Below are 22,561 nucleotides of genomic sequence, written 5' to 3'. Positions count from 1 at the left end.
AGACATTCTAGGTTGCGTTACTCTCAGGCCAGGCTCCTCTTGTGGGCATGCGGAAGATAAGATGCCGCTCCCACTCTTGAGAGCCTCAGGGCCCACAGGGACACCACCACCTCCATCCGTAGTGGCCTGTTCTGAGTAAGGAAGCCTTCAGTCTCTAATTGAGATATGTCATTACTTAAGGCTGAGACCTGGGGAGGGGTTCTCGTATGTGGGTTCCCCCCTTGAGATCTGTAACATGATGCCCTTTTCCAGGCAGTTGGTTCTTCCTCTAGCTGCCCACAAGCTTTTCTATCCCAACTGCTCCAGGAGGCAAGTCTGAGGATGTGAGCATCAGTTTGGTCTGATTTCCACTAGTCTCAGTTTAACCTCTTGGGCTGGTCAAGACTTACATACTTGTTGAGACGTCTGTTCTTATACTGTCCCAGAGGCCTGGTTAGAGCAGAGAAGCCTTTTAAAACACCTGAGAGAAGTGATAGATTCCATCCCCGTTTTTAAGGTTGGGCTGCAAGGAGGACTTATTTCCATGATAGTGAGAGGGGCCATCAAGACCAGGCAGTCTGGAGCAGGCCAGCCTGGTGTAGAATGAGCATGCTCTTGCCTGCTCACACTTCTTGGGCCAGACAGCAAACGGCAGTCAGCCCATTTCTCCTGAGCCCTAGGCACGGTCTGGTCTCCCTGTGAGGGCTGACATGGCAGTAGAGCCCACCTTCCCAGAGCTTATAATTTACCAGGGAGTTAGTCAGATATGCGGAGGAGGCAAGGGCCTTGTGTCCTGAGAAGCTCTGCACACCCAGCAGGACAGTGCTTCAGCCTGGGAGCTCCATGAGGACAGTGGTCCATCAGGCTGACACGCCCTTGGTCTCTAGCACCCAGCCTAACCAGGCCTTGGAACTTCCGGGGCCTGAGTACTGACCCAGCCTTGAGAAGGCTGGCCTCTAGAGAGGCATCGGAGTGGTGTCTGAACAAGACACTCTTAGGGGCCACCATGGTTCTAGTCCCAGCCTGGGCTGCAACTTTATAGGGGTTTTCAGATGGCACTCTTTCCACCTACAGATCTGCCCACCAGCCCTGTGGACCTGGTGATCAACTGCCTGGATTGTCCCGAGAATGCCTTCCTGCGGGATCAGCCCTGGTACAAAGCAGCCGTGGCCTGGGCCAACCAGAACCGGGCACCAGTACTCAGCATAGACCCTCCTGTGCATGAAGTTGAACAGGGCATCGATGCCAAGTGGTCACTGGCTCTGGGCCTACCTCTGCCTCTGGGGGAGCATGCAGGCCGCGTCTATTTGTGCGACATCGGCATTCCCCAGCAGGTATTCCAGGAGGTGGGCATCAGCTACCACTCGCCCTTTGGCTGCAAATTTGTCATCCCGCTGCACTCCGCCTAGAAGGGCTCTGGGCAGGCTGGACCCTGCAGTCCCCTGCTGCTCCTGACAACGAACGCCTTAAGGATATGAAGCTTCATGGACCTTGTTTTTTCTCTTTTTGGTTTCTTTCTTTGAGAGAACAGCTCATATTTAAAACGGACCTGTCACCTGCCCTTAGCCAGGGAAAGCTTTCTCACTGGGTGTGCGGGGCGAGTGGCAGGCTCCGTGCACAGTGGCTCCAGGCATCGGCTACACTCGGCCCCCTGCGTGATCAGGTGGGGCTTTGTTTACAGACATAGGCAGCTCACAGACTGTGTGTCAGGTTTACAGCCGCTGGGCCTGGGCGAGCGCCTCACGGGGTGGGGCAGCCCTGTTTGGGGCCTGAGCTGGCTCTGGTGCCGAGCTTGTGGCTCTGTCTCCCTTGCTTCCCTCACAACCCCAGCTAAGCGGCCCTTCCTCAGATCACGTAGAACTGGCTGCACTGCAGTTGTCCACTAGAGGGCAGACTTGCAGTCTCCGTTCCGTTGAGGGCTTTGAGGCCTTCCCTCAGCCCCGCCACAGGTTGATTTGGGGGCTTTTGACCCTTTCTCTTGAGCTGATCCAAGTTTTATGCTGGGGTTTTTTTTCACTCCATCACTCTGGGAGGCAGGGAAGGGGAATGGCATCAGAATGGTGTTACTGTATTGGGATTTTTTTACTGTTTTTCTGTTGTCTTCAGCACAGGTAGTATAAGGTTATGTTACTGTAGAACCACAGTGCCCATCTTGCCAGCAGTGCCCCCCAACCCCATACTCTACAGCTGGGGGCTGAGCCTTTGCCTGGTCTGGGGCCAGACCCCTCAGGGTGCAGCTTTAATGTTCAGTATTGGGGAGGCCCCTGGGGGAGCCTGGTGCTGAGCCAGAAGAGGCTCCCTGGGGCTTCCGTCCTAAGCCACCACTCCCCACCCCTCCTTGCCTGCACACACACACCCCCTACGCTCTCCTGCCCCCTCTGCCCTTCCCCGGAAATGGTCCCCAGCAGCTGTGATCCCAGAGCAGGGCGCACGTCCCTCCCATGTGGGCTTTACCCCAGCTTTTACAGTCTGGGCCTTGAACCCTTTATGATTGTTTTCTCTAGATGAGTGGGCTCAGGGCCAGCACCCTGTCTCAAAGATGCCAAAATGAGGCTAGTTCTGGATGAGCTAGTTGGTGGGGCTCAGCCTTAGGAACACACTGCTGCTCAGATCCTAAGGCACTAAGCCCCCAGATGTTCACAGGCCCAGGCCCTGAAGCTCCTGAAGGGCCCTTTGCAAAAGGCTTGTGCTTTAAAGCCTTTTTCAGGGCTTCGGGCTTCCTTCTGCTCTGTGCCCACCCACTCTGGTTAAGGGGGTGAGTGGAAGGGCTTGCCAGGGATCATGGACACAGGGTAGGCCCTGGTACCATGGGTTTCAGGCGACTTACCACTTTTCTTATAGGAGCATAGCCAGGAGCAGATGAGGCAGGGCAGAGAGGGCTGGTCCCTCCTTTCCTCTCATCTTCCCTCAAATGTAAATTGTCTCCAGCAGCGGAAGGCCAGCGACTGTGAATCCCGTGCTGTGTATCCTTCCTGAGCCTCTGCTCACTCTCAGGGCCAAGAAGCTCCCCAAATGGGGCCCCTGTCTTTAGAGTCAGGGCCATAATCTGAGGAGCAGTGCTGGATTACAGGCATTTTAGTAAGCAACCATTAAACAGGTTCTGGCTGCCCGTTAATGCAGTGAGGTCTCCTAATTGGGTACAGTGAAAAACGGGCTAGACGAACCCTGGCCCAGAAGACTGTGCTTGCTCCAGTAAGTCACAGTGACCCTGGGGGTGATGGCCTTGTGTTGACGGGCCACTGGGAGTTGGTGCCCAAGCCTCTCCCTGTTGTCTCCCCAGGTGGCACTGGAGCCTCTTCCTCCCCTCAGCCTGGGCCTTCCCCAGTGGTGGTAAAGATAAGCATGATTCCTCTCTCCAGCTCTTTTCAGAGGCATCCTGCCCACAGGGAGCCCCCGTCAGGTGGCCAAGACGATCACTCATGCAGCTCTTGGGGAACCAAAAACCAGCACGAAAATAAAGCTGAATGACAGAGTCCTGCGCTCTGTGGTAAACTGCTCGGTATGCTGCAGTGAAGTACTGCATCCCCAGTCCTAGGAGCCTGTGTCGCTTCTCACACTTCATTAAAGTTCTCGGGCACATAACAGCCTAAAGTCCCAGCCAAAGACAGGGCTGGAAGGACAGGTAAAACGAGTGGGCCATTTCCCTTACATTTCTTGGGGCTGAGAGGTACAGGGGCCTGCAGTCCCCTTTTAGGACTGTTCAGCAGACCTACCACTGCTCTTCTGGGCCCAGAGGGATACCTGAGCTTCTGGCTAGCCCTTCTGTGCCTGGCCCAGTTCACACTTTTTGCTCTCCACAAGCTGAACTGCTAAGAAAGACTTTATTAATAAGGTAGGGAAGGGAGAAGGCAAGGAGCCTGGAGATGGACACACTGGTACCAGGGGTTACAAACAGTAAGAAACACTTTATTATAACTTTACAACATATAAATAGCTTGGGTCAAATCTGTGCTTTCTGGCAGCTGGGCATCAAGTCTCCTCCCCTGTAGGCTCCTGCCTTCCTTCACATTGCACTGTTCATTGGGTGGCCCTGGCCCTGGGGCCGGTGGCAGAGCTTGGAGAAAAGGGGCCAGGCAGCCCAGTTCTGCTCTCCATCATCTCCCAGTGCGGTGGCCTGCGCCTGTCATCTGCTTGGGTTGCGGCTGGTGTGGAAAGACCGCTCCTCAGGGGTCAGACCAGCAAAGAAGGGATGCAGCAGGGCCTCCGCCAATGTGATGCGCTGGGCAGGGTCAAATTCTAACATCCGCCTCATCAGGTCAAACAGCTGCACGTGTTCCAGGGAGTCTTGGAGCATATAACTCTGCTCAGGGACACAAGGTGTCTCAGTGTGATGGCAGGGTCGTGGGAACCCACAGCAGGTCCCCTTGCCTCTGGGAAGCATTGCTGCGTAGCTGAGGAGGCAGGGATGCCTCCCTGGAGGACTACTTCTCCCCTCCTGGACAATGAGCAGCTCTTTTCTTTTTGTGCCTGTAATAATGTTTGCTCTGAACTTGTCAGGCTACTGGGTGTCTTGCTGGCTTGGTGCCTCTGCCCCCAAGTGCAAAGTTCTGACAGGTGGGTAGAAATCACCTCTGTGGAATTCACTTGTCCAAGCACCAAATGCAGTTGACAGAGGCTTCCTGGCCATGTCTAGGTCTTCCCTACCCCTCACCTCAGTCCTGCCTAGTTCTTCCCAAAATTGAGAGAAGAGGGGGCAGGAAGTAGCACGGTCTCTGACATCTGGCTCTTCTGGTGTTCCCCAATTACATTCACAGCCACCCTGTGGGGAAGGGGTAGAGCTAAGGGTCCCTCTGGGGCAGTTTGCAAGAAGCCCCACTGCCAGCACCCAGCAGCCTTAGGCACAGCCTCCCATAGGGCCGGAACCAGGAGGCAGCCTGTAGCTGCCTGGCCTGTCTCTCTGCTGTGTGTCTGCCCAGTGCCTGGGGTCTCCTTGGCATAAGTTGAGCTGGGGGAAGCCAGAAACTGACCTTAAGAGGTTTGCAGTTCTCCTTCACATACCGGCCGTCAGAGCTGTTCTCATCCCAAACCAGGCCCCCTTTGTAAAAATATTTCTGCTTCCTGAAAACAAAGGACAGGAAAGGTCAAGTCTTAAATGGAAAAGACAGTGGCAGCCTGAGGAATGGCAGCAAAGCAAGGCAGGGGATCCTGGCCTGACCCAGCAGGAAGGTCTCAGCAACAGGTTTGCCAGGTCACTCCAAGATGGGAAAGGCCCCTAGGCCAGCCCTGCGGGAGCAACCAGAACTCCTTACCTGGTACGGTGGATCATGTGTGATGGGATGGGCCCTAGGATTTTCTCCATCATCACCAAATGCTCTCGGTTTTCGTGGGTCTGTGGAAGGTTAGGGACACAGCAAATGGGGGTCAGTGCCAGCCTCTGCCCCCTCAGGGTCCCTCAGGGAATAAAGGACAAAAAAGATGGGCACGTTCCCTTCCTGCCCCAGGAGATGCAAACCCACCAATGGAATAGCAGTCCCAGCCTTTCTGACCTGGTGGCAGACTGGGACCAGGGATGAGGCCAGCCTGTTCTTTCAGGGTCACGGTCAGACTCGACCCTTCAGGTCCACTGCATAACTACACACCTCTTTCTGGCCTACGTTCCTCACTCTCTCCCCAGAAGGTGCGCCCTGCCCCAGCCCATCTCCATGCCCTCACTCAATGCGGTGCCCCTTGCCTGGAATGCTCACTCCTCCCACCCCAATCCTCCATCCTTGATGGCTGACCACAAGAGTCCCTGAGTACTCGTTCCAGCTACCCTGACCTCTTCCTTCCCCTGAGCATCTACAACCCTCAGGAGACAATCTCACAACATGCTGACTGGTGGGCAGTGGTCCCACACTAGGTCTCTGCAGCCTGTCAGAGTAGCAGCGCTTAGGGTAGTGGGGTGATGTGGGAGAGGCCTTACCTGGAAGAGTGTGAAGCCCCGGTAGTACTCAAAGAGAATGCAGCCAATGCTCCAGACGTCGCAGGGCTGTGCCCAGCCCAGCTCTGAAAGCCAAGATGGGACAAGCTGAGATTCAGCCCTGTGCTCCCAGCCTAGAGGTCACAGTGCAGCTACCACACTGCCTGGCAAGGCTCCTGCCCAAAACCCAGTAGAAGTCTCTTTCTTGGTAAGGCCAAGTCAACAGCCATAGTGACTCAGGACACTGCCCTCAGGTGGTGGACAGGCACCTCACTCCCTGTTTATACCCTCCCAACGACTGCCTGCTTTATCAGGGTTGGGAGCTATACACTCACTCACCCAGGATCACCTCAGGCGGGCGATAGTGACGGGTGGCCACAATGGTCGTGTGATGCTCATGGTCAAAGGTAGCACTGCCAAAGTCAGCCACTCGGATGCTGGTGTTCTTCACCGACTTCTCCTCACAGCTCTGAAGGGCAAGGAAGGTGAGCCAGGTCGAGTCTGTCCTGGTGGGTAACGCACCCCTGGAACAGGGCCTCAATCTTTTCCCCCACCAATACCTTGTGCTCATTGTAGAGAGTTTCAAACTCAGAATTCACAAACAGGATGTTTTCTGGCTTCAAGTCTGTGTGGGTCAGTTGATTCTCATGTAGAACTGGGGAAGCAGGAGAGGAGGGAAGCAGACACTGAAAACCTGGGCTTCCTCTCTGGTGCACCTGCCAGCGCTAGGCCAGCTCCCTCCTCCAAAGCCAGCCTGCCAGAGCCCTTCACAGCCCCTAACCTCAGCAGTGGGCCAAGGGAGCAGACCGAACGGCCTCTGTACTGGCTTCCCTCTCTAGAGTTCTCTGTGCTTAGGGCCTTGGAAGGTTCTGATTCTTGAGGGGGCAGGGGAGACTTTTTCCATTTATAAAACCTCCCTCCACCTGTCTGCAGGGGACCAGGCTTCCTCAACCTGTCTCTCACCAGAGCTGCGTCATCAGCCTTGGGGTGGTTCCCTCTCCCCAACACCAGCTGTGTAATTTGCAAGGCCCAGGGCAAAATGAAAATGCAGGCCGTCTTATTCAAATGTTAAGAATCTCAAGATGGTAGCAGCAGAGTATTAGACCAAGCACAGGGCCCCCTATGAAGCACAACAATGAAGCCAGTCCTGCCCCTCCTCATCCCCAACCCTGAGCAGGAAGAAGTCTGCCTCTTTCCTCCAACTCCTGTCCCACCGATGGTGGTACCCTGCCACTCACCACTTTTCCCATCTGGCACTCAAGACCCTCACAACGGTGTGGCCCATCTCTCCCAACATGGGCCCTCTCTTCACCAGAATGAGTTGCAGCACATGCCAGGCTCTGGGCCGTCGCTGAGTGCTCACCTGGCTTGGAACACTCTCCCCTGTCCTGTCATCTAAGCAGACCCTGTAGTCTAGCTCTAGGTCTATCCACCTCCTCTCCAACGAGCCTTCCCGACCTGTTCCAACCACTGCAAATCCTGCAGTGCTGAGCACAGGCACCACCAGATATGCTCTCAAAGGCTGGCAAACAGATGGGAAATGACGGTGAGACAGAGAGTGTCTATGTTGACAGGACCTGTGGGTGGGACCTGCCAGCTCAGTCTTTGACCTCTTCATCCTATGCAGGAGGGTAGGAACCGGGGTGGTACGGGGCTAATTCTAGAGTGGCTCTTTCCTTTTATTTTTCCCGAGTGCCTGGGGGCAGAGGCCAGCTCAGGAGGCTCCCTGGAGGGGACTGCAGCCTCTCCATCCTCACAGATTCCTACCTGAAGGCCTTTCAGCCAAAGGGGCCCTGGTGTCTCTGGCCCAGCAGAATAGTTAACGATGTGCTAGAGCGAATGATGCAGAGCAGGACCACCAGGTGACTTTGCTGCAGATATGTGGCTGACCCATGCTCCATCTGAGGGTGGAAACTTACACCTAAGGGCGTGGCAGAGCTGGTAGGCCATGTGCCGGACATGTGGTAGAGGATAAGGCTGGAAGTTATTCTCCTTTAGGAACTCAAAGGTGTTCTTGCCCAGGAGCTCAAAGGCGATGCACATGTGACCATGGAAGTTGAACCAGTCAGACATCAAGACGCACAGGCTGGAGGAGAAGGATGGATGGGGCTCAGGGTCTGTGCTGGGGGGGGAGGGCTGGCTGCCTCACGCCTTCCCCTCAGGTGACGCCAGTCCCCACTCCCTCCCCGGCTGCTGGGTCCCACGCAGGATGCAGATACACATAGAGAAAGAAAATTATGGGCACAATCCCTGCATCTCAGAGAAAGAGGTGGAGTAACACCAGTACACTCCACAGAACAAGCATTGCTTTTTTCCACTCCCTCAGCTGAGCTTCCTGAGATCCTGCAGGGCTCAGCACAGTGGAGGAGGGGAAATGCTCAGTGTCTGTGTGCCAAAGGTGGCTCTCCTTTGGATATCTCTGACTACATGAGAGCCCCAAACAGCTTTGGGTTTGTATCTTGTCTAATGCCCACCACCACCCAATGAAGCCCCCAGTTCACAAACTCAGGGCGGGGAGGCCTGCCTCAGAACACAGAGCTGGTTGTGGTGGAGCCTAGACTGAAATCCAAAGGCTCCTTCCAGCAAGACTCACTCGCCAAACTCCCCTGGCTCTGGTTGTCGGCAGAAGGCATGGTGCCAACCAGGTGAAAGGGCACTGCTCAGCCCCAGTGGGTCCAGGCAGTTGGGGCCGGAGTGGACGCTACCCCCTAGGAAGCTTCCCTCCCATTCCTTGCCGACACTCACAACTTGTTCTCTTTGTCCTTCTCCTTGATTTTTTTGAGAACATTGATTTCTAGCCGGGCGGCCTCCCGGTACTTGCCCACATTGCGGATGATCTTCAGGGCAACCTGAGACTTCCCTCTGGACCAGGGAAGGAAGCAGAATTTCTCATGAGAAGCTGTGCAGCCCCCCTTCCCCCACCCGCCACCCCAACCCAGCAACTCCTGGCAAACACTACTCAGGACTCCAGGAACAGGGCCTGCCCTGAAGACAGCAGATTCTTGATGCCCAGCCTACCCCTCGTAACACTAGACCTCTACCCTTATAACAACAAGTTGCTGTTGGCATCCATGCCAGTCTTAGGCTTTTATGATCTCAGCCACTGCCAGCTCCCGGGGGAGTGGGCAGAGGAGTAGAGCCCTATCCTGCTGACCAGCGCCAGCCCTAGAGCTCACTCAGTAACCCAAACTGTAGACCAGTCCGTTGATCCTGGCCAGGCGGTCCCACTCAGAACCCTCTGCGGCACCTCCTGACCTTCCAGAGCACATCTACAACTCTGGGCAAACTGCTCCTCCTGGGATTCCAGGATGGAGTGAGGGCCTGGCAAGAGGGTAAGGGTCCCAGCAGCAGGCTCCTCTCCCTGGGAACCCCAGGGCCGATCCCTTTAGTGTGCTAAAGGGGCCCCTGGCCCTACCTGCCTGCCTACCAGCCACGGCATTTATCAGAGACCACTGACTGCCAGGAACCTTTGTTCAGCGTCCATGAACATTTTAATAATTCCTGCTCCACACCTCCTACCCTTACCCCCAGCAGCAGCCCTGTAGGCCACTTGCAGAATCTCAGCAGAGAATATCTGCTGAGGTTAGCCTGCTAGGCCCAACGCTGTCAGGAAGGACAAGCCAGAGTTCAGATGCCCAGTGGGAAACTAGAGTGATAAGTGTTGGCCCACAACGATGTGGCCTTGAAGCCTCTGAGAAGCTGGCCTTGGTGCCTGAGGAAAGTTTTACAGGCCCCAGGGCAGAGGCATCTTCTCGAGAACACCCTGCTTTTATCTCCCTATCCCATTTTCCCAGATTTTCAGGGCAGGAGAGGACCTCAGAGGAAAAACCACCACTCCAGCCTCCTAGAACAGATCCCTCAAGGGCATTCCGACCCTCGACACAGGGAGCTCGTCACTTCCACACAACTACTGGCAGGCTTGGACGGCCCTTCCTTTTGCTGAGGTGAATTCTGCCTCCTCACAACAAGCCCACTGGCCGACTCCCTCCGGACTCCCTAAAGGTCCCCTAAGCCCTGTGCCTACCCATTAGTGACTTCAAAGGCTCACTTTCCATCTAGCTACTCAGAGTGACACAGCCCAGAGAGCCCCCAGGCGGCACAGCTCTCAGATCTGCCACATCTCTCTCTGGTCACTATATGGTCTACATGTCCCTATGCCCACCGGCCCCGGCCGTAAGCTCTTGGGCCACATGGGATCTGAGGGGTGTTTAAATGGGAACTGGGCGCCCAGGGAGGCTTCCTCAGTGATGATCACTACCTTAAATTGGGGCCACATGGCTGGCTAGGCTGCTGGGCCTAACTGTCCTTTCCGAGCAACCCTCTGAACCGAGCACAGCGGTACCCGGCTCCTCCATTCAACAGCTGGGGGATACAGTCAGACCCCAAGCGTGTTTCTTCATCTCTAAAATAGTGCAAGTCACATACGGGCAGCATGTGGCTCAAATGAGACAGCAAAAACACAAGCACTTTCTGGTCAAAGCGCCAAACCAAAGAGAGGGCCATTAAGGTGGGAAGGCAGTGGGCTCCCAGGAGGCAGCCTCCCAGCCTAAGGTAGAGGAGGCAAGGCTTCTGGTCTTGAGGAATTGCAAGGGGACAGAAATGTTTTTCACTGTTCAGTCTAGAAGGGAGCAAGGTACCCCCAGGAGCACCCCTACACAAACGGGTGCACCCCTGCTCTACCTTGGCACACACAAAGGGGCCCAACCCTAGCCACACTGGAGAAGGCAACAGCCTGCCTGGTGAGAAAGCCCAGGGTCTTCTTCTCTCAGCGGGGGCCTGCACGGCCTCTCAGGCAGACCTCCAGAGGGTGAGGGCTCATGCTTGAGTCGGGCTCAGCAGTACTCTCAACCCCCTGCCAGGCCCAGACCCTAAGAGATCACAGGAAGCAGATCCAGACCACGGAGAAGCCAGGGTCTTGCCCTGTTCTGATATCCGAAACCACAGTCCTGGGGAAGTGGGGAAACTGGGGCAGCGCCATTCACTGACCAGCAGTTCTTGGGCAGAGATGCCACATGCCTATGGAATCCCAAGAATTTCTCCCTAATTCAGGGGATCAGCACAACCCCAATATGCACAAGTCAGAACTCTGCTTTGGTGCCACCCTTCAAAAAGAAAGAGGTTAAGCTCTGCCACCACCTTCAAGAACCTCAGGCCAACTCTTCCCAGGAAGATGGCTCACCTGGCATGGTCCAAGCACTCCACCACCTTGCCAAAGGTGCCTTCACCCAGGTTCCCCACGATCTCATCTAGGAGAGAAAAGAAACAGGGCATGAGGATCCGGAGGACAGAGGATCGGCAGCTCCTGCAAGTTCACAGCATTCAAATTCTCAAAAACAAAAAAGGTTTCTCTCTCACTGCTACACTCTTAAAAACGGAAGTTGCTAGCGTCTGTGTCATTCAGGCAATTACTGGTGGCCCCGCTAAGGCGCCACGCGCACTAGAGGCCCCTCCAGGCAGGAGAGGTCTCATCTAACAAGGGGGGTAGAAAGTAGAGAGGTAAAGTTTTACGAAAGGTGGCTGTACATCGCTCTTGGAGCCAATCGCCGATCCGGCACACCAGGTGGCCCTCCTTGTCATCTTCCACACTCCGGCTGCTGCGCTTACTGCTCTGTTGGCTTCTCTGCATGCACCGCCCCCCGAAACGCCATCCGACCAATCGCATGGTAGGCGGTTCCGATTGACAGATTGAGGTGTCAGTCAAAGGCAGAGGTGGAGACGGTGAGGAGCCGGTGGGTTGGTTGATTGGATTTTCCAGATCCCAGCATTTCATAAGGCACACAGCATATATAACGATAGGGATATTGCAAGGGACACGTCAAGACACAAACTGACTTCAAAAACAGAAAAGTAAAAACAGCTACAGGTATGTAAAGAAAACTCGGACATTATCTAAGAGAAGGGCGCCGCAAATGCTCAGAAAGACAACCAGCCTCTGCTGCTGAGGGGCTGCTGTGTAGAGAGTCACAGGCCTGACTCCCTCCTCCACTGAGTCTCCCCCTCCCGGGCCCTCCCATGATGGCTTCGGCCAGGGTGAAGACGCAGTGAGAACGGCGCAAGAAGATGGCTGGCCCGGCCTGGGTCCGATCATCCAGAATGGTCAGAGGCCACTCTGGCTGGCTTCAGCTGCAGAATGCCCAGCCTGTCCTTGCCTGCCTCTGTTCGCCCACGCAGTCCTGCACATGCCCGACAGCTGCCACCTGTCCCTAGACGGCATCCGTGGCCAGACTTAATTAACATCACCAGCAGAAACGGCTTTCTGTCAGCAGCCCTTGTGCCACCAGCCTCGAGCAGGGAAGGAGCCCTGGATCCTCTGGGCCAGTCGACTCTCCAAAGCCTACCACCACGATGGCCCACACAGGCCCCAAGCCAGCTCCTGCCCTGGCCTTGGCACCTATGCTACTCACAGGCCAGGCCCGGCCCATCCTGAGCCTCATGACGACAGAGGGCACCAAAAAGAGAAGAAGCAGAGCCACAGACCTGCACTACCATCCCGTGGCAGTGTGCAGAGGCCACAGGGCCATGCCGGGTGCCCAGTCAACCTCAACCCGTGGCCACTCAAAGAACCACGGGAAAGCTCGGCAGAGAAGACGCCTGGCCCCCCTCCACTGTTGCACCACTACTCCTCACGGGCCTCACGGCTGGGAGCGAGTGAGGGAGGGAAGAGAGCTGGGGAAGAGAAGAGAAGACAGCATATACCCTCAGAGATACACAACTGGCCTTCCTTCCTAGAGGTCTGAGCGCAGTGTGGTTCCTGGTCTCAGCAGAGACCCTTCTATACAACCCTTCACATTAAGGATGTTTCCAGGCCCTGCTCCGGGCATGTGGCCTGCAGCTGGACAAGGCCTGGAGCTGCGGGCCTTTCTGCCATTTCTTCACATGCCCCACCACACAGGCAGCTCATCCCCCTTGCCTTGACTGCCCCTCACGTGAAGAGGCTAGGCTGCAAGGACCTGACTGGAGGTCAGAGGGAAGGTCCCAGTCCAAGCTAATTGACGGGCCCTCCCCTACCCGTGGGCACTCCAGCCTCCGGGCCTTTGGTGAGGGGTGTGGAGAAGAGACTGCAGAGGTGGATGCAGTCCATAACAGTCGGAGCACTCAGCTGTGTGTGGGGGGCAATCTCTGGGTGGGGAGGACCAGGCCATACAGCCCCAGACCACGTACCAGCAACCCTATTAAGGATTCTGAAGAAGTGTCTCTGGCTACTTGCGCATGTGGCCTGTGCCTGGAGCGGTGTGGAGACACAGATAGGCTGGGGACCAGCCAGCGCCGGAACCAGAGCCCCTAAGTTGCCACTGCCCATGGGCCAGAAGATAAGAGGAGCCGGGCCCCCTGCCCAGCCCTGCACCTGGACCAGACAACACATACACACACACACGCACGCACACCAAATGCACGTGTGCAGGGCTGGCAGTACTCACCCAGACCAGCCAGCCTGAGAGAAGGCTAGAAAGAGACGAGGCCTTTAAGCCCCAGCCAGCACACTCTGGCCACCACTCACCGAGGAGGCGCTGCTACAAGACCTGGTGCGGCGTTTGTGGCAGTGGTGGGCATGCTTGCGGGTCCGGTATGGCTCCCTTTCCCGTGACCGCCGACGATGATGGCAACGTGAAGATCCATAGTAGTCCTCTCCAAAGGATGGGCTCCGCTCTTCACACCGGTATGTGTCGCTGTCACGATGCTCCCGGTATCTCCTCTGGTAGGGCAGGCGGTCATGGCTGCCAAGACGGGGATAGGGACGCTGGTCAGAGCTTCCTCCCACCAACCAGGCTCCTGCTACTAACCAAGACTCATGTGGTGGGGCTCCTGAAAAGGGCTCACAAGGGTAGCCTGTGGGAGCAGAGGCATCCAGACTAGGGGAAGTGGGGGAGGGGGGGCACGTGTGCGTGAAATCCAACCTCCAGAACCCCAGTTCCTGATAGCACCCCTCCAGCGCCACAGGAGGCAGAGCACTGGGAAAGGTGAGCATGGTGGAGGCCCTCTGAGGGTCCCCCATCCCAGAGCTCTCTGTAGCCTGCAGAGACTGTTATTTTGGTCTGGGGACTGAGATAAGACCAGGGACCAACATCTGGAAAGGGCTGAGGTTATGTTCCCAATCCACAATGAGGAAGGCTCAGAGGTTAGCAGGGGACATGCTGGCCTAGAAAACGGGGGAATGTGTCAGGAGAAGAAAGACTCAAGGATAGAGAAAGAAGGGGTGGCATGGATGGTGGCGAACTGAGGCCAGGGAACGCAGGTGAGATCAGGGGAAGAGCCTGAAGAGGACAGGGCAGTGATCAATGTGCAGCCGGGCAGAGGCGGCAGTCACGTGAAGAGGCCCAGGGCTGCCACAAGCCTCCAGGCTGTCTCCCTAGCCCGGAAGTGGGAAGGAATCCTTTCTTCCGACCTAGTTCCCTCTCACCTTCTAGACCGAGATCTCCGGGGCGGAGGCTCCCTTCGAGAGGGGTATCGCAGTCTCCCTTCATGCTCCCGACTGTAAGACCTCCTCCTCTTCCATCGGTAGCTCAGGTACGGGTCTGGCTCAGGGGAGCGGTATCGCTTACAGTGATGCATCTAGGCCATGAGAAATAGAAAGCCCTGCTAAACACGCAGCCAGCCACAGGGCTGCCCAGGCAGCCTAGGCGCTCCTGAAGAAGAGGCCCATTGTTCTGTCTGGGGGCAGCCCCTCCCAGGGGTTTATGAAGTGAAGAACTCTGAGGTCACACTGGTCAAACAGCAGACAATGGGTAACACCCTTCTCCACCAGAGAACAAACAAGCAGCTGCCTCCCCAGCACAGCATCATTGGCCTGGTGGCCTGAGCACTCAGGAAACCTGGAGAGCCAGGACAGTTGCCGAGGTTTATGAAGTGAAGAACTCTGAGGTCACACTGGTCAAACAGCAGACAATGGGTAACACCCTTCTCCACCAGAGAACAAACAAGCAGCTGCCTCCCCAGCACAGCATCATCGGCCTGGTGGCCTGAGCACTCAGGAAACCTGGAGAGCCAGGACAGGTGCCGAGGCAGAATGCAGGGAGGGGCTGGTGAGCACCATCACAGGAGACCAAGGCCAAGTAGAAAGGGAGCCTCCTGTGCTCAATTCCCTCCTGCCTGTCTGTAGGGTGCTATGAAGTGCCTGTTCTGTCGAGCCAGAGGCCAGAGTCAAAAGGCTGCTGGCAGGGAGCCAATACACAGGACCAAGGGGTGAAGGACCTCGAGTTTGAGAAGCCAAGTTGCCTGGCTGAGGCCCTGAACTGTACCCTGCTCAAGGACCACAAATCAGTGTGAGGAGCCACAAGCAGAATTGAGAAGACCAGCCCTTGGACAAAGAGGGTCCCACAAACATTCCCTAGCCTACCTGAGGGTCTGGCCAAGCAGATATGGGGGTCTATCCAGCCCTTGTTGGTCTACATTCAGTCCTAGCATCTGTAAAGATGCCAGGGTCTTCAGAGCAACCAAGTCACTTGCCCGAGGCCTATTTAGCACCTGCAGACCACCTGCCACTGGTGCCATGCCAAGCAGTGCCTCACCTCCAACAGTACCATTACTGTGCCCTCTTCTAGATTCCCTACTCCAGTATCCTCTTCTGTGCCCATCTCAGGAAAAGTCAGAAGGCTGGCTGTCTGGCAGGCTCTGGGCTTGGGGAGGCAGGCCAAAAGGGCCCCACCTCACTATTCCTGGTTCAGTAGGGACTTACACCCACCACAGAAAATTGCCAGGTTGGATCAGCCATCAGTTGAGAAAGATGGCTATGTGAGGCCAGCTCCCTGTTCCACCCACACCCCAAACCCTGACACTGCCTCCACAGGAGGGCTGGGCCAGAGACCGTAGCCAGCCTTCCTCCCAACCCTTCACTTGGCCATAGCCAACCAATGGTGGTCAGTCCTGGGCTTGCCTGATCAAGCACATTTTGGACAAATCCACTGAGGCTGTCTCATCTTATGAGAAGGGTCTGTCTGGAGAACAGAATGGAATATCTCTCCTTAAACAAGCAGGTCAGTGAGGCATATCTGACAAAACCCCTGGGAGCTTCTCTGCAATCCTGAAAAAGTCACTGCCCTCAATCTCCCTGCTAGCAGCTGTCTTCTGCCCTCTACCTGGAAGCCCAGGCCACAGCAGCCCTTCGAGATAAATACTCTGTAACAGTTCCTCAAGAGCTGTTCTGTTTTGACTAATAGTTTCACTGTTTCCCTGCAATTATGGCTGGGTCAGGTGCCCAAGCGATGGAATGAAGGCAGTATCTCACATCTCAATATGTGACAAGGAAGATGCTCCAATGGCCAGGACAAAGGCCCTGCCCATCCTCACTGGGCAAAGCACCAGACCTGGAAGACATGGTCTAGTCTACAACAGGCCAAAGACTCTCTTCTGGAACCAAGAAGATTCTTATATATGCTCATGTTAGTGGAAAGAGCACAGCTTCAGATGTCAACCTGAATCCTGGCACTGCCACTTCTAGCTTGTGCCTTTAGGCAAGTTATTAATCAAGTCTAACCTTCAGCTTCCTCTTGCAACAAGGAGATAGTTATCTCTTACAGCGTTCTGGGCAAATTAAATTATATCACTCCTTTAAGTAACATGCCTAGTACATGCCTTTAGGTCTAAGGTCTAGCACAGGTCTGGGCCCACAAGAGGTACTGAAGGCAGCTTTTCATTACCAACATTAAAAAGGTTCCAGGTAACAACTCTGGGCCTGTGTTAAAAGCCCTAAGGGCATTAAGGACTTTTTAAAGTCCCTTCCAAGGGACCAGAGGAGAGAGAGAGCCGGGTAGAAAACCCTGAACGAAATCCCAGTGCTGCCTTACTGGCCTCGCGACCTTATACACTGGGCCTTGGTTACCATACCTGGAAAATGGAGATGACACGACCTCCCAGCCAACTTAGCAAAAGAGATGACAAGTATGACAGCTATATAAGACGTCACACACAAGACAATCATAGAGAATACAACTTCTCCTTTAATACATTCTAGGCAAGTGAAATATTGGGAATACCAGATGCTCCTCATTATCTTCCCAGCTAGGGCTCTAGGGACCATTTCTCATCAATTTTCTCTGATTCTCTGAGACCTCAGCAGACAGGTTGTTAAGCTATGCTCTGGAAGGCTCTGCCTCTGCACAATGAAGAAAAAGGTAAGGTGAAGGAAACCAGGCGGAGGATGCCAGCTTTTCTCTGAGCACAGGCCTAGTCGTCTTCTCATTTGCTGGTCCTGGCCAGAGAACTGGGCTGACAAGAAGAGCAGCCAGCCAGGTCAGTGGCTGCCCTCCCGGATTCCAGCCACCCCAGCGCCCCATGGTTATTTTTGGCTGACGCTGCCCCACCGCTGCAACCTCAAACCTGCCACCTTGCAAGCCGCCACCACCGGGTGAAACGCTCCTCCTTTTCAAGGGCATGGAGGAGGGAAGCTGGAAGGCCGCCAACTCCGCCTCGACGGAGCTCTGGCTCAGGCGATTCCCACCCCAGCTCCACACCAGGACACCCGCACCCGGAACTAAAGCACAGAGATTCCCGGACCGAGGAGCAGCCCGGGCATTTGTACTGTCAGCTTGGCCGAGCCCCTCCTCCGGGCTGGAGCGGATCCAGCATCACAACAAAACACGCAGGGGGCCTGAGGCCCTCGCTCGCATCCCCTCCTGACGCCTCGGTTCCCCGAGATCTCAAAGCCCCGTCCCCCGTAACCGCCGCCAGTGGAGGCGAGGGGAGACCTGTGGGAGGGGGAGGGGGAAGGGGAGGGGAAGGCCAGCTTGGGCCGGAATCAAACTCCAAGCCGCGCGGGGAAGAGGAGTGTGCGAACTAAGCCTCGAGCCGGGGATAGGGGAGGGGTCTGAAAGCCGCTCCAGGCTATCCCAGGTAGGACCCCGACCCCATTCCGCGGGCAGGTGCAGGGCCCAAACAGGATCCCTGCAAAGGCCTCAGAGGCCTCTTAGGCTCGGACTCCGACACGCGGGATCGAGAGGTCGGGGTCTGCGGTGACCGCCCTCTGGGGGAGAAGCGACGGGTCAGGGGTGAGAGGTCGGGTCCGCGGCCTGAAGCAGACCGAGAAGAAAACGAAAAAGAGTAGCCCGAGACCGAACTGGGAGCCCTGGGATCCACACCCAGCGCGCCCACCCCTCCGACTCACCGCCCGCCACCGCTCCCGTCGCGGGCCCTGACACTATACTCACAGTCTCCCAGGCTCCGGCTGCAGCTAGGCCCCACTCCCCGCTCCGAGCGCCTCTTCCGCTTCCGGCTCCGGCCTCCGCCCGTGGCAGCCCCGCCCCTCGCGTGACGCAGCCGTCGCCAGCCCGGGCTCGACCCGGCTCGGCAGCCTGGCCGCTCTAGCCCTCAACTCGAAGGCTCTGGAGGACCCGCCTTCTCAGCCCAGGTCGGTGAGGCTGCTGCGGAGCCTGGTTCCGGGAGGGCCGAGAGGAAGTTCCCGGCCGCGGCCCGCCTCCCGCCGTGTCGCGTCGCACGTAGGCCCCAAAGACGCGACGGGGGCGTCCCCGGCCGACGGCGCCGGAAGCCAAAAGGTGGAGCCCCAACCCAGCTTGTGCCTGCCTGTCCCTTCCTGCGTGCCGGGAGTAGGGCATTGTTTCGCTGTCGCCCCAGTGAAAACCAGGCGGACCTTGAGTGCCCGCCTGGCTACGGGGCCCAGGAGGGCGCTAAAGATCACGGAAGGCTCGGGAAGGCTGTCCCGACTCCCAGTTATGTGGAAGAAGCAAATGAGACCTTATTCTCTTTGTGTGGAGGTTTTTTAAGCCGTGGCAGCAAGCCGTAGGTGCACAGCAGTTTCTGAGAAGATACCGGACAGTCACGTAGGCGGGGCCTCTGGAGGGATGGGGTCTGGAAGAAACGGGGGGGGGGGGTGTCTCCTTTTCCTTGAGCATCCTTGGAGGACGGCACTAAGCGGACCAGCATTGTTTCTCAGTTTGTAAACCCTCGCCAAACAAAAGCCCTGTGCATCGCCGCGGGCAGACCCGGCTGCCATTTCTCCCCGGAGTCACTCGGCGACCCCTTTGCCCTGGCCGCGAGCGTGGGCTGACCAAAGCCCCGCCCACCTACTTGTCCCGCGCGTGGTCAGAGCGGAATAACGAGGCCCTGTTTCCAGATGAGAAAACCGAGGTCGGGTCCTTTGGAAGACCTCACTGTTTGTCAGGTCCCCACACTCCCTGCCCCCGGGCTCTAGTTGGCGTCGCGCAGCAAAGCGGGTGGGAGCGTCCTCTAACTGCCCCCGCGCCACGCCAGGGACAGAGCATCCCTCCAGACCCCCACCCCTCCCCGGGACAGCACCGCGGGGCCAGGCCGCCAGCCATCTTTCTCCCCGGCCTCGCCCCCAGGCCCCTCCCCAATGAGACTGGGCACGCCCCTCTCGCGAGTCGTCACCTCCCAGCCACCCAGGCGCTGTCGGAGCAGAGCCGCCCCCTCGGGAGTTAGGGAGGGCTCTCCAGTCTCTAGCTTCTGGCTCCCCCTTAAACTGGGGTCTGACAGCGTGGCTTGAGCGGGTGCTTGGTACCCCCAAAATCTCCGTTAGTTCCACCACCCCTACAGGAAGTAAACAACAGAAGTTAAGTAAAAACGGGATGCTTGCTACACTACTGCAGCCTCAAAACCGGCGCCCGGTCCCCCTCCAACCAAATGCACCCATTCCCCCACCAGTATAGAAATTCAGCAGCCGCTTCTAGTGTGCAGTTGATGACCAAGAGCCCGGCTGTCTGCGCCCCTAGATCCCGCCCCTTTAGGCTCCTGCCTCAGGGGTCGGAGCTTCTGAGTTGCCATTCTTTCCTGAGCCCCAAAGCTTGGCCTATGGCCCGCAGCCATACCAGCCGGGTTTCATCTAAGGGTTTCATCCACTCAGACGAGGTGGGAGGACTCTGGTGTCTCCTCCCACCGCTTGGTGTTGCCCGCACTTTCCATGGCTCCTGGAAGCCGCGATCGCGTCAGTAGCTGAGGGTGGAGGGGCTCAGAGAGACTCCTGTCCCTAGCTCTGACCTGGGCGCCAGGCACTGAGGGGGTAAGTCGGGCCCTCTTCCCGCTAGCCCTCCCACCATCGAGAACACAGGAGTTCCTGCCTCCCAGTAAAGAAGCAGAGCTTTCTCTTTTAGAAGTAGGATACGCGCCATCTCCCAGCTCCCCCTCTAAAATCTTCAGTCCAGCAGCTGTCCTGCCTCATTCTTTTGTCTCTTTGTTCCTAAAAGAACTTACACCTAGAAGAAAGAGAGGCACTTGGGAAAAGTGAAGTATGGGTAACTCCCCCACCTCCAGTTTACCCCACCCCACCCCCCTCATTCCTACAGTGCTGGATGGCTGAGACCTTGGCAACTGGTGGCTGGGGAGGCCAGGGGCCTGGACCACCTTCAGAGAAGGTTTGCTCCGCATCCTCTGCCCCTCAGGTCCATGCTCTTTGGGCCTCAACCCATGTGCCCGCCAAGTCTTTTCTGTGCGGATGGGGACACCAAGGAGATGCCTCTGCCCTGTGCCCTGCCACCAGCCACCTGAGCCCCACAGCACCTATGGCCCCCTTGATCTCCCTTTTGCTCTCCTGTGCTCTTGGCTCAGCTCACCTCTCCCCCCAGTCCCCACCTTCTCTGATCCCCTCCTTGTCCTCCTGCCCTTGCTCTCTTCTATCTGCCACATCCATCTTTGCCCTTTCCAGGGCAGTTAATTCACCTTCAGAACTTAGCCCAAGGGTCACCCTGGAAAGCCTTTCTGGGAGCCCCAAAGAAGGGTCAGACTCCCTTCTCTCTGCTGCCACAGCACTTGGAGGCTGTGCTTCCCTCTGCGCTGGCTCCACAAGCTCAACAGCCTGACCTGTACCACTCCCCACTCCGGTAGACCATGAGCACCCCCCGCAAACCAAGCCAGGCATGCTCAGGGTCTCAGTAAGGGCTGGGGGCTGCCCATAGCGAGCCCCTGCCTCTAAGTGGGAAAGACAGAGCACCCAGCCAGTGTGAAGTTGTGGGTGCTATGCAGGGTGTGGAAGGAGGGGGTCAGGGACTGGTCCTCATGGTTCATTTTGGAGAGGTCTTGTGTGTTGGTGAAATGGAGGGAGACAGCTCAGGAGGGAGCTACAGTAACCTGAGCCTGGAGTCAGGGGAGAGGAGAGAGTCAAGGTGTCCAGAAGGGAGAGGGCCTGGTTGGTGGTGCTACAATCCTGAGCGGGGACGGGTCTGGGAATGTGAGGAGTAGGCAGGTCAGTTACGGGTCAGGGCCCCCACCTTACAGCTGAAGCTCTGAAAGCCAGAGAGGTACTGGAGCAGTGACTTGATTTGAGAGCTTCTGACCCCCTACGTCAGAGCTAAAATACAGTGTCTCCCCAGACGTTCCCCGGCCCCGGCCATTTCTAGGCTCCCACACTGGGAAGGAGAGCAGCAGGATGGAGGAATGTGGGCCCAGTTTGCAGTGGACTGACTACCTGCGTGACTCGGGGCAACTGATTTCCCCTCTGAGCTTCAGTCCCCCCACCCCAAACCTGGGAGGATCAAATGAACCCGTGTTTGTTCAGCAGTAGCTGGGCCATGGCACCCACAACATCATGGAATCTGTTGGAACTGAGAACTGTTTAGCGAGGTTGAGGCTGGTGTTTATTTTAAATCTGAATCACCAGGGAGAATCCTGGGCGAAAGTTCGGGGTTGAAGGGTTTAAGTGCCCACTCAGCCCCAGGGCCTGTTTCCACATCTGAGGCGAGGCCTCAGAGGCTGGTGCTCTGGGAGGGCAGGCGTGCCCCAGCTCCAGGGTCTCCCCTCTATCCTGCTGTCAGGACCCACTGAGTCAGAGCCCCACGGGCCTGATGCCTGGTGCTGCCTGCTGTTCCCGGCACTCCCATCACCCCTAGCTACTGGACTGTGCTCACCCACTGAGCCCCACTGAAGGATGCAGGTGAGTGTGGGGAAGCTGGGCACGGCAGTCCCTGGGGCCTGGGCCAAAGCCTGACTGCTCTTTTCCTGGCAGGTGCTCTGACAGGGCCTCTGAGGGAGACTGGGAGTGGTCAGAGAAGAACCTGCGGGTGTGGCTGGCAGAGAGCAGGTGGCAGCAGGCTGAGCTGGCTGGCCGCCTGCGGGCAGCACTGGAGGCCCTGTCTGAGCAAGCACAGGTGCTGCAGAAGCGGGAACACGGCCTGGGACTGGGCAGGACCCAGTGTGAGCTGCTGGCTCCGAAGCAGAAAGTGAGGCTCTGGTCCTCTCCCGTGGTCTTCGTTGCTTGTCCACAGCCCCAGGGAGGTCCCCTGAGCTAGCAAGTTCCCCTTACTAGACTGAAAACCCCAGAAAGCTCAGGGCTGATGCCCATATCTGGTGTCATATTCTCAGGAAGAAGGCTTGTCAGGGCCTGGGGCATCCAAAGGAGACAGAGGGAAATTGAGTCCCCAACAGGGCTACCATGTTGAAAGTGTCATCTCTGTGAATGGCACCCCCTGGAGGTGTGCAGTGCATTGCCTGGTGTGGCTGGGAGCAGTGGATAGAGGCAAAGGAAGGACCAGGGAACCTCTGCCCTTCCCCTTCCAGGTAGAATAAGAGGGAAGGAGGTGGCTGGTTTTAGCTCAGTGGCCAGAAGAGTTTCCTCAGAAGCCCAGTCACCCCTGGTGAAGCTTCAGTCCCCAGGGAGGGAGAGAGGGTTATGCACACTGAGGCTTCTAGGGGAGGTACCCAGCATCCCTGCCCCATGTGAGAGTGTGGACAGTGCTACCCTGTGATGGCCTTTATGTGACCTGGTGGTCTCAGCCCACAGCTGAC

The 22,561-nt window shown here is 56.9% G+C and overlaps 2 protein-coding genes across 8 annotated transcripts in view; one reads left to right on the top strand and one right to left on the bottom strand.

The window, feature by feature from the left end:
* The window catches only part of EDC3 (enhancer of mRNA decapping 3), a 55,070-nt gene extending 53,109 nt beyond the window's left edge, over window positions 1-1,961 (top strand). For all 3 annotated transcript variants that reach the window (XM_007113751.4, XM_028495056.2, XM_055088118.1), the window contains one exon: window positions 1,054-1,961. In XM_007113751.4, coding sequence (XP_007113813.1) covers window positions 1,054-1,388 — 335 coding nt within the window. In that variant the 3' untranslated portion in view covers window positions 1,389-1,961. The remainder of the gene's footprint in view (window positions 1-1,053) is intronic.
* Window positions 1,962-3,784: 1,823 nt separating this feature from the next.
* Window positions 3,785-18,124, bottom strand: CLK3 (CDC like kinase 3). Of its 5 annotated transcripts, none has more exons than XM_007113750.3 (13): window positions 18,019-18,122; window positions 14,277-14,428; window positions 13,377-13,593; window positions 11,402-11,498; window positions 11,058-11,124; window positions 8,624-8,740; window positions 7,798-7,964; window positions 6,439-6,533; window positions 6,218-6,347; window positions 5,882-5,964; window positions 5,229-5,308; window positions 4,947-5,037; window positions 3,785-4,279 (listed from the first exon to the last, which is right to left on the bottom strand). In XM_007113750.3, the coding sequence occupies exons 2-13, from the start codon at window positions 14,426-14,428 to the stop codon at window positions 4,103-4,105; spliced, it is 1,473 nt and encodes a 490-aa protein (XP_007113812.2). In that variant the 5' UTR covers window positions 18,019-18,122; the 3' UTR covers window positions 3,785-4,102. The 5 variants fall into 5 exon arrangements, with proteins under 5 accessions (XP_007113812.2, XP_007113811.2, XP_007113809.1 ...); XM_007113749.2 differs by having other exon boundaries at window positions 17,976-18,048; XM_007113747.4 differs by having other exon boundaries at window positions 4,179-4,738; window positions 18,019-18,124.
* Window positions 18,125-22,561: the final 4,437 nt, after the last annotated feature.

Source organism: Physeter macrocephalus, chromosome 11, assembly GCF_002837175.3.
Source record: "Physeter macrocephalus isolate SW-GA chromosome 11, ASM283717v5, whole genome shotgun sequence".
In the NCBI taxonomy this organism is placed as follows: Eukaryota; Metazoa; Chordata; class Mammalia; order Artiodactyla; family Physeteridae; genus Physeter; species Physeter macrocephalus.
This window is presented reverse-complemented; position numbering and strand designations above follow the sequence as displayed.

Bases quoted from the DNA above. Each gene is read 5' to 3' on its own strand.
- CLK3 (XM_007113747.4), bottom strand. From the start codon at position 14,428: ATGCATCACTGTAAGCGATACCGCTCCCCTGAGCCAGACCCGTACCTG. The intron at 6,348-6,438 runs GTATTGGTGGGG...CTTGCCCTTCAG, and splicing joins CTCTCTACAATGAGCACAAG to AGCTGTGAGGAGAAGTCGGT. The intron at 5,965-6,217 runs GTGAGTGAGTGT...CTTGGCTTTCAG, and splicing joins CCCGCCTGAGGTGATCCTGG to AGCTGGGCTGGGCACAGCCC.